The following is an 11,118-nucleotide window of genomic DNA, read 5'->3' as shown; positions in this document are numbered from 1 at the left end:
CTGATCCACTTCTCGAGTCACTCACTAACAAAATAAATAGAAAACTATTGCGAAGCCAATGAGCAGTTAATATCGCGTGGTGGCGCATCCAAGCATTTGCTGTGCCGCCTCATTTTTACATTTACTATTATTGTGCGCGTTTCTGTAACTTTTACAATGTAAACCTATCTTTCTTTGGTTCATTTCCGGCGCGAGTCGTAATGTTGCGCCGGTGGGCAACCACATGAACACATTGTTTGGGTTTGGTAAATTACGGGTGGGATTTCCATTTTACTTGGAGGGGCCTAGCCACTCTTCTCTCCTTCCCTCCACCTCCCCTACCTGTTAACGTTGTTGAGCTTCTAAATGGTATGCATTGTTATTGGGTGGAAGGAATTTGCACACAAGTATGATAAAATTCCCAATATTTTTGAAGTGTTGTCCCAAGACTGAGCTGCAGCTTTTGAATGTGACTGTTCTATGTTTCCTATGTTTCGACGGTTTCAACATGATGGCCACTACAAGTCTGTTGATCATCATGCCGAGTTATTCTAAGTCATCGCCATGGTTGAGAAATAGCTACAATTACAGAATTACTCCTCTCCCAAGTTCTTAGTTTCGCATTTTCAGTCAAACGTACAATGCGCCTGAGTGCTGCCAAAGGTTATACCCTAGTCAGGAGTAACGTCTCACTGAGTCGCCGAGCGGTTTGATTGTGAGGGCAAAACCAAAACCGACAGGTAGCCAACATTTGCAAACAATAATGGAGCTAAATGATCTCCTTTGTTTTAATTTCCATACACTACATGTAGAAATGGCGGCGGCTACAGTGACTTCCCCTTCGGCTTTTAAAATCATAGTTGCCATGTAACGTGTCGCATATATGCAGCCTCGAATACAGCCACACAGTTACAATTTCTGAAGGTGATGGCTGCTTCGGAGCTTCGGGAACCCAACGCGATATTAAGTGCTCTTAAGAGGAAAATAAGAAGGCGCTATATCGGCTTGGGACAAAGATGGTGTCCTACGGAGCTGATAATTGTTATTTTCCATACATTTTGCACGAGTGAAATGCGAACCGGCCCTGGATTACGGCTGCCGAGTACAGTGCGCGTCCAACCAAGAGTTCCAGTACTGCACAAGATTGTCTGAGGAAAGAGTATACGTATACGTCATAATTTGCTTACTGGCCCACATTTGCGATGAGCCGATAACGAAAACACTGCAGACATTGCCTCCACTTACCATCACAATAACAGCATGAATATTAACTCCTCAACAAATGGCATGCCACCAACGTCTCCAGTCATGTCTATGATTTACAACTAGCTAGATTATTAAAGTGCGTCTTTTCCCCTCAGCCCAACATACCAAGTTTGCTACCTTCGCCGCAAACCGGGTAAGTTGAGATTAACGACAGGGACAAGAGTGCGAGGCAGGGCACAGAGCGACCGACGCCACGCACCACACTGATATCGCGCTGGCGCATGGGGGCGGCCATGTAACCCCTTCCCCAAATCACATCACTGGCACAGTCCAGCTGCCACCCGTGCTGCCCAGCTCGGCTCTGCCCAGCTGCCCAGTGTGCCCCACTTCCCCGTTCGGCCAGCTGCGGTGCCGCATGGCCGTCATCCTCGGTCCTCACCGCACCAGCTGACCCGTCTGCCGCCCCGGCGCTACATTCGCCGCTTGCTCCGGAGCTCGCTCGCCTCCGCCGCGGCAGCAGCGACGGCCCCAGCAGGTTCGCGCCCTCAGGCCGGCGGCGGCTCGAGCCTGGCCTCTTCCGACGCACCGGTGGGCGACGGCGAGTTATCGGCGGAGCTGTGCGGCGTGTGCAGCGGCCGCATCCGGCCAGCCGCCTCCTCCGAGCGCGAGTGCTTGAGCGTGGCGCGCGCCAGCTCGGAGACCTTGCCGTGCGCCGAGCCGGGCGTGGCGTCCAGCGAGCGGTGCAGGTAGGTGTCGGGTCGGGCCACGTCCAGGCTCACCAGCTCCAGCAGCGTCTCCATGAACTCGGTCAGCTTCCTCAGAGTGCCCTCGCGCATCTTGGCGTAGCCCTTACCTGCCGCAGAGCCGGCGGTAAGGACGGGTGTGACATGCGCCTCAGCAGAACTCAGCAAAGTCGAAGCCTGCTTGGCAGCGTGTTGGTGTCGATCGCGTAGTTTTGCGTTACCCGGATAACAAAGGAATCTGCACTAGGTGGACGGTTCGAGGTTAGCTGATGAACATAGATGGCACTGATCAGAGACTGGGGTGTCGTCACCGTGGGAGTGTGTTTACGTCTTGGATCAGCGCCTGGTGACTGCTGGAAAGACACAGTCATCTGCTGCAATGTCTAGTGTCTTCTCGCCTGACACGAGTTACCAGTGCATCGGTAACCGCAGCACGCTGCGCAGCGAGCATGCTACAAAGCTGCGCGGCCACTGCCGGCCGGCCCGAAGACGCGGCACCTGCGGAACGCCAGCTTACCAGCAGGCTTCAGGATTCCCTGCACGGGAACGCCCTGCTGGGTGAGGGCTGCGGCAAGACGCAGAAGGAGGGTCTTCTGTTGCTCGGCTGTGAGTGGCTGCAGACGCGACACGAACCGCACCAGGTACTCCACGGTGAACCGCGTGTCCTGCGGGCCAGCCGGCGCTGCTTACAGGATCACAGACAGCCGATGCCACCGGAACACGTCTGTGACGTCACGGGAGCGGCCAGGCCTGGGTTTTTGCTGCGTAACCTTGGAGCGTATGTTCATAGGGACAGCCACATTCAGTTTGGTGTCCAAAATGTAACAAAAGACTATTTTATTACAATTAAAGTTAGAACCAACTTCAAAGATTCCAATATTCGTTGAGCCAAGGTGGATTTAAATCATATGCGATTTAAAAGTGTCGGCATAAGTTGTACTAACTTGAAATAGTGTAGACAATCGAAGAATACCAAGAGCTGAGAGAGCGATGCAAAAGGGAACAAGGTAATTATGTAGTTTTAGGGTCATTAACGACGTGGCATGTTATGTCAAGTGTGGTCATGTTAAGTCCTGCGAGAATGCTGAGCAGAAACTCAAGACCTCAACCACTGGCCCACGTTTGCCCCCCCCCCCCCCCCCTCCTCCTACAAGCCGAGTTTCTGAGCCTTTGAGAAGAATGCCTCAACATCCCTACCAAAAGCTATTTAAGCAAGTTCCTAACAATATGTCCTGATCTAGGGGTACCAAATAGTGATCTATGTGAGACTGATAAAGAAGACCTTTGTTCTTACAATCACACAATAATATCCGGGTCCCGTCTGACCGCAAGCAGTGTATACGCAGCACTAGCGGATCACTTTACCTTATCTTGTTTGGTGAAGCAGTAGTCGATTTTGTTCGGTGCCAGCACGATGTAGGTGAGGTACTCCTTGTCGAGAATCGGCACCCTCAGGTGTTCAAGCCACGCAAACAGCAGCCCTGGGACAGACATATGACAAGTCAAAATCGCAAGCTTTCATTCCGTTTAGGCAGCGTGACATATTAAACTGAAAAGAGCATCAACGGCTTACTTGCCAACGGTAGGATCTTTACTACCGCAGCTGCCAGTTTGCACGACAAATTATTTCATTTCTTCCGAGAAGTGGCTCTGGTTTTAAATGCAAAGCAATGTAAGTGTTTTAGCGACGCAGGTTCTGTTGTTTATCCATTTGAGCCACGATACAAGCGGAGCAAAGACGTGACAGGAACCTTGCGTGTATTAAAGTCGTAGCAGAACAAGTTGCCCTTATCACAGAAACCCGTCCATAAAAAACAACAAGCGGATTCGTAAAAACCGGCGACGGTCATGCAAACATGTTTGGCTAACATATAAACGTTCCTATTTATATTAAGAGACCAACCTGGCCTTTGCGGTGTATCTCATCAGTTTAAAACAGACCTGTTCAAGTGCCTGGCGACCAGAAACTTACCTGTCAGTATCTTCAGGTCCGTCTCTGTGTTGAGCTTCCCCCACGCGGGCTGCCGTATGTTGAGCTCGAAGCGATCAAAAGCTTACCTGTCAGTATTTTCAGGTCCGTCTCTGTGTTGAGCTTCTCCCACGCGAACTGACGTATGTTGAGCTCGAAGCGATCAGAAGCTTACCTGTCAGTATTTTCAGGTCCGTCTCTGTGCTGAGCTTCTCCCACGCGGACTGACGTATGTTGAGCTCGAAGCGGATGTGGCGCATTTTCTTGCTGAACTCGCTCCCCAGCAGCGGGTGATCGACGAGCAGAGCGTCGTAGATAGCCGTCACCGGCACCCGCTAGGTGATGTAGAGGCCGTACGAACAAAATTAAATGCGGGGACGGCGGAAGTCAGGCTGTACCGCTCTGTGGTAGTTGCACATCAGATAACTGTTGGAATTGCACATTGATGCAGCATCAGCAAGTCAACAGTGTTTCAGTAGTCACTGCCAACCTCGAACGACACGTGCTCCTGCTCAACCACCAACCCCCACCTCCACTAGGTCCTGCTCAGCTATCAATCTCCAGTTGCACTTGCTCCTGCTCAACTGCCAGCCCCCAACTCTGCACGTGCTCCTGCTCAGCCACCAGTCCCTACCTGCACGTGCTCCTGCTCGGCTGCCTTCCGCAGGTCCACCTGTGACATCATCTCGTGGTACACATCGTTCTGCGCCAGACTCTGGTTCTGGATGCCGTCGTCGAGCACGGAGTCGAGGCTGTTGTCGTCCACGGCGGAGCCGAGGCGCGGCTCCTCCTCGCCGTTTCCTGCCGGCCCAGGTCACGGACTGAGGTGCACGCGCGGGCGCGTGTCCTGCAGCGGAAGAGAAGGGGGAGGCGGCGCGCGTCGCCGGCGGGCTGATGTAGGGACGTCAGCAAGGCTCGCCTTGACGCTAAACCGACGGCATCCACCCCAATAACGGAGGGCTTGGGCACTTCTTTGTAGGTGACTCTGACAGCATAACCACCGCTCTGGTGAGAGCAATTTTGTTGCACACTGGCTTCATATTGTGGCTTCATATTTTCAATTTTGGCTTCATATCCACGACTAGCAGAACAAAAAAAGATCGTGTTTGATAGGCAGTATGTGGCGCGGAGTATAGCAGCGTAAGCGCTCCAGACTTTTTTCTAAGAGCGGTAACAGGTCTGAACAGGACGTGGGCTACTTTCGGGGACACTGATTTCATGCAGTCGGAGCTGAAACGTAAGGTGCGCAAACAAACGTATTGCGACAAGGGCGTGGTCAGATACAACGCACATTCCCAGTGGCCAAGCATACATACCATCGCCCGCTCAGACCGGTGAAGCTGGCCTGACACTTATGACAGCATAGCGTGACCTTCGGTCACGCCCACCGCCGAAGGACTGGTGGGCCGCCCACCGTTGTCGTTGGTTGTGTCCCGTGTCCGAGACGCGGGGAGCGTTATCCAAATAGGAAGCCGTCACCCTAGAGGTCGGGTGAGGGAACTGGTCGCCGGCGAGCTTTGGACACCTGATGTTGGTCCAGTAGCGTCGGCGGTGTCAAGCTGATAAATTAAGCTGATATGTTTTAAATAGGGCATGCACGTGGTTTTACTGGGTGTTTAAGTGTGTTGAATGTCTTTAACTTAACTTAACGAGGACTCGCACAGACGTCCCAACTATGATGTGAAGGCGCTGGATAAACAGAGATAAAACAGGGGGGGGGGGGGGGGGAGGGCATCCGTGTGCGAGCCAGGAATGAGCGGAGTGGCGTGGCGCCAGCGGATATCTATGCCTGGAGTGATTGTGGTGGGGCGCCGAATCCATGACGTCTGCGTGGATTAGCTAAGGCCGAGGGAGCTCCCAGGGTTGGTATCCAGCGGGCCTTTGCCAATGGAATTCGCCGGTTGTGTGGGAACCCTGCCAATTTGGACGTATTATCGATGCATCTGGCTCGGTTTTTGTCCCGTTTCAACATAATCACCAGCTAAAAGGTGGAGCTGGGGTACCGTGCTTAAGGGCGCACAGCCATGTACGGGGATAGAGCCATTCGTGGTGCCTGACCGAACCCACCATACCGCCAATGGCCCGGTCACCCCCTCCATCCTAGCTCTGTGGCTCACATGGGTTTGTGTTGATGTCGGGTGTACCGGAGTCACAACATGTCGAGTCGTGTGCTAACATCATCTGGCTCGTTTGCTGACCAATGGGCTCCTCAGTATAAATTTGCTCTTTTGGGGAGACGTGACAGCGGTAGCCGGCGGTGCACAAACATCCAGCGGCGGCGTGGCAGGTGCACAGCGCGCGAAACCCATCCCAGAACCCCCCCCCCCCCCTCAACAAGTTTTTTAACATATTTTGAATTGAAATTGTCATGAGCTCAAACATATGTATGAACAATGGCAAAAAAGCGATACAATGTTACCTTTCTCACACAGCTCCACGTCTTGAAAGACTCCAAGACACAAACTGGGGATCAGTTTAGAGAATCCGAAGAGGAAATAGTTTGCACTCCCTCAGCGGTTCAGCGACATCTATAAGGCTATGAAATGCATTGAGAATGCCTGAGCTTTCGCCACGTCCGAATCCCACCTGTGCTCTCATAATGCCTGAAGATGTCTCGTGACACGGGCGTTATACCTACAACGACGACCCATAGACGCGTACATTTTCACTGACTGGTTCGCATATTGGAAAGGTGACGTCTCGCCGCCATAGTTACACGTTCCAGCCAAGTTCCAATGGCAACCAAAATTGAGAGATTCGATCAGCTTTAGTACCTAATTTCTCGAAACAGACGATTACCGTACTGTTCGATGGATGTTGTGTTGTGCCACAAATTAACCAGCAAAAAGGGCTGATGAAAACGGCTGTTGTCTGACAGGAGTCAAATAATATGCTCGGCTTTACGATTAATCCAAGGAAGCGGGGCAGTTGATGTCATAATGTTGACACTTTAACAGACACTCAAGTCGGTAATTATATTTACGCCATTGTTGCTACACATAATTGCATACGTTCGACTTAAGTATGATGTTTCTTTGAAGCAGAATCGGTAACGAGAATTGTGCATCTTATTGTTGGTAAACATAGGGCCATATCAGGATGCCGCTTAGGGAGAGGCACTTGAATCGCTTCCAGCTCACGGACGATAAATCAACGGCATCGGTGCATCCCAAGGTACTCCTTTTAAATCAAAACAGGTAAATTTGTGTGATCGAACGCATTTGCTCGGAGCACGAAATAAGTTCAAGCGATCTGTTCTGATTGCCACCTCACCTTTTGTATCAAAACAAACAAAATGGGAAACATGTCGAAGCGCGCTGTGACTCCTTCTATCAAGTACCATATTCTTCCAGCCAGTGAGAACGCTTGGTTGAATGAAATACGTTCATGGAATGAATGCACCAACTGTCGGCTGTTTTGGCAAGCAGATCATGCTCGCCAGCGTGTTGTATTTTGTTGTTACATTCGTCATCTACATGCTGACAGCTACTCACGTAGGCTGAAGTCGCGTACAATTCTTTACGGACTGATAAGTGCATGATCAGGATCACCGGAGGAAACAGTGCTGTGCGCCGTGCGAAACCACTGCCGGTTCTTCCGTACCTATCCGGACTAGTGATGTGCAGTATCAGTACATTGGCATGCCACTTTAGCCTGCACGGGACAGCGGGATGCTGCGTGCGATACGCGTAAGGCACGCAGAGCTAAGTTAATGTTACAGTTCACAAATCCGGCTAGGGCGGTTACAAAGGTGGCGTGTAAGAGCTCACATGTAAGCTGCGACTTACGGTGAGCTGTGACTCACCGTGCGGTGTTGGCGACTCGACGGGGCTGGTGACGGGCATGGTGCTGAGCTGAGAGTAGCTGAGGGTGCTGGTCGTCTCGCCCTGCAGTCGGGCCGCGATGAAGAAGGCCGTGAAGCTGGGCGAGCCCACGCGATAGTCGGGGGCCGCGCCGAAGAAGGTGCCGCGAGACCGTGACACGGGCTCACAGAGCCGCACCAGCCGCTCACACAGCACGTACACCAGCTGTGGACAGCAGCACATGCACTGAGGCGGGCTCATAGAGCCGCACCAGCCGCTCATACAGCACGTGCACCAGCTGTGGACAGCACCAGGCGCACTGAGACGGGCTCACAGAGCTACACGAGCGGCTCACACAGCACGCACATCAGATGTGGACAGCACCAGGTGCACTGAGGCGTGCACACAGTCGCACCAGCCGCTCACACAGCACGTACAGGAGCTGTGGACAGCGCTAGGTGCAATGAGACGGGTTCACAGAGCCACACCAGCTGCTTACACAGCACGAACACCAGCTGTGGACAGCACTAGGTGCAATGAGACGGGTTCACAGAGCCACACCAGCTGCTTACACAGCACGAACACCAGCTGCGGACAGCACTAGGTGCAATGAGACTGGTTAACAGAGCCACACCAGCTGCTTACGCAGCACGAACACCAGCTGCGGATAGCACGAGCCGCACTGAAACGGGCTAACAGAACCGCACCAGCCGTTCACACAGCACGTACACGAGCTGTGGACAGCACTAGGTGCGATGGGGCAGGTTCACAGAGCCACACCAGCTGCTTACACAGCGCGCACACCAACTGTGGGCACATGCGGGGGGCCTTACCTTCGGTATGTGCCGCAAGACCCGAGCCTCGTATCCGTGGAGCACATGGCGCTGTCTGCTGAGGCACTGCGCCAGGGTGAACTCGTTGTGCGCATGCTTTTTGTCCTTCTCCTTCACCAGCTCCCTGCAGGCATACGTCGTGTTGCGAACACTCGGAATAAGACACGGTTAAGAGGGACAAGCGATTCGCCAAGCTCAGGTATGCAGTCCAGGTATGCAGGCATGCAGGGCCTGCTGCAAAGGTGGGGTCATATTTGCAAAAAATTCGTTTTGTTTCAAGCATACCGACGCTGGACGTTGCGAACGTAGGGACAGACGTTAGAGCTGGCAGATCTTCACACCACCCACGCGTACAGCAGAACTCGAACAGTACGAAGCCTTTCCCAACCAAGGGTAAGCTTGCGGCAATGCCCGACGCTCACTTGTTGGAGAAGACGACCAGCTGCGGAAGAATAAACTGCTCGAACTCCTGCACAGCCAGGATCTGGCCGCGGGTCTGCACGGCGTTCGGACGCTTCAGGCGCACGTAGCGGATAGCGTCGTTGGCCTTCACTCTGAGCGAGTAGACGAGGTAGCAGGCGATGATGACACCCGTGCGACCGAGGCCTGCGGGTAGCGCTTTCGGAGTGACTCGGCGGCAACTCAGGGGTTAAAATTGCTGATCATTCAGGTAGAATGGCCCACCGTAGATTTTGTAAGACTTCCCTTGGATCGAGGTGAGCGATACCTAATTTGATACTGAAGGTTCTGAATCCGTTTCAAAGCAGGGAAGCGCTCGTAGCAAGAGATCCGACAGAGCCTCTTAGCTGTTTATGCAGCTTTCCCTAATGTTCAAGGGAAGGCACGATGGGTGACGGTGACGCTGACGTCGCACGACATCAACATCAGAACTAAAAAGCGACCGCGACATTGGTAACGCGTCGATGAACAAGCCATCGTCGCATCAATCATAATAAACCAATGACGTCAGCATCATGACACCAATGACGTCACCAGCGCCGCGTGAATGTAGCGTGTCCCGTTAAGTATCACACTCAGCGGCACCGGTCGTCGACGCGGGGCCCCTGTGCCGCTGGTCCCGTCGGTGGTACCTTCTGGCGTCGCGCGACCGCCGGTAGGCGCACGGTTGGCGCCACCGACGGCCGCCGACGTCGCCGTTCGATTTATCGACGCCCGAGTCGGAAAAGCGGCCCGGACCCGACAAAGGGAAGTTTCAGCCAGCGCCAGAAAGGCGCCAGGGACGGGCGAGGGTCGGGGTAAACCGCGATGCAGCTTAGCCGACCTGTCTGGCAGAATACCTGTCTCAACTGGTCTCGCCAACCGAAGGCCAAGCATGCGTGGCTGAGTTGGAATTTCGTTTTAAGAGTGTATGAACTTTGCGCCCCATGCAGAGTTTTGGAGCGCTGCAGCCGCAGTTGTCAAGGAGAGCGTTCTTGATGGTACGTGGTTTGTTGTCAACCGAAGGCCAAGCATGCGTGGCTGAGTTGGAATTTCGTTTTAAGAGTGTATGAACTTTGCGCCCCATGCAGGGTTTTGGAGCGCTGCAGCCGCAGTTGTCAAGGAGAGCGTTCTTGATGGTGCATGGTTTGTTGCTATCGCCCAGGTCCGGCATGCATATGCTTTTTGGTGACTTCGTGTCTTAACATAGTTGCATACGCACGGTCGAAGATGCATGCCCATAAAAGATGCAAGACTTTGGTTCCACCGTTCCGTGTTGCTATTAAGTTTTCAGCGAAAATGCGCTGCCCACTGATCTAAACAAGCGCTGGATGCATTTGCTATTGTTTAGAATTTACCCTGACGTCAGAAGCGGGCAACGCATCATAACCAGTCATGTTAAAATATCATTTAGAGAGCCTCGGAGATGCGTAGCTTAAAGAACACACGAGGCTCAGATGCTTACCATGCATTGTCACATGAATTTAAAGCGCGGTAAAGATTACACCTTTCATGCAACACACCGATTTGTATATATGACATAAGGCCTCGCGTTAAGTACATTGTGTGCGGCTAAAAAGGACACTTAAAAGATCCACAACTTTGAATGTGACACATAAATAAAAAATGGTTGGCAAACCGCCCATCATCAATCAAATTACAAACTGAAGCGTAACCTTTAAAAGAAGCCTAGGGCTGCCCTAAGATGAAACTCCATGAATTTTAGTGACCACGTCATCAAATGCTAAAGGTAGTTGATGTTGACGGTACTAAAACAACTGCGGGATCTGCGGCTACAATCTTGTCAGCCGTTGTTTAGTCTAGTTTAGTCTAGTTTAGTCTGCCACCCAGAGTACCGCCATTGTTTAGTCTAGTTTAGTCTAGTTTAGTCTGCCACCCAGAGTGCCGCGGGATCTGCTGCTACAATCTTGTCACCCATTGTAAAGTGTCTATCACCAAGGCTACTGCGGGATCTGCGGATAAAATCTTGTGTAGCTGGTGACAGCTAAAAAGAAAAGGGAAAACACAGAGGATCTTTTGGTAACTCTCCTCTGTCTGCCTCGATTATGTAATTCAAAATAACAACGGCAAACAATGGCACAAGGCAACGTGTAATGCATGTGCGTGTTGATATGGGACGGTCGATG

At 52.3% G+C, this 11,118-nt stretch overlaps 1 protein-coding gene across 1 annotated transcript; it reads right to left on the bottom strand.

The window, feature by feature from the left end:
- Nucleotides 1-1,730: 1,730 nt before the first annotated feature.
- Nucleotides 1,731-10,443, bottom strand: LOC119092391 (protein tyrosine phosphatase domain-containing protein 1). Its single transcript, XM_037215354.1, has 10 exons — nt 10,437-10,443; nt 8,956-9,139; nt 8,534-8,657; nt 7,972-7,998; nt 7,703-7,925; nt 4,532-4,698; nt 4,073-4,232; nt 3,294-3,409; nt 2,446-2,593; nt 1,731-2,038 (listed from the first exon to the last, which is right to left on the bottom strand). Exons 1-10 carry the CDS (start codon nt 10,441-10,443, stop codon nt 1,731-1,733), a joined length of 1,464 nt encoding a protein of 487 aa, XP_037071249.1.
- Nucleotides 10,444-11,118: the final 675 nt, after the last annotated feature.

The sequence above is a fragment of the Pollicipes pollicipes genome, unplaced genomic scaffold (assembly GCF_011947565.3).
Source record: "Pollicipes pollicipes isolate AB1234 unplaced genomic scaffold, Ppol_2.1 Scaffold_3447;HRSCAF=4054_pilon_pilon_pilon, whole genome shotgun sequence".
In the NCBI taxonomy this organism is placed as follows: domain Eukaryota; kingdom Metazoa; phylum Arthropoda; class Thecostraca; order Pollicipedomorpha; family Pollicipedidae; genus Pollicipes; species Pollicipes pollicipes.
Note: the sequence above shows the minus strand (reverse complement) of the source record. Positions and strands in the feature narration are given on the sequence as shown.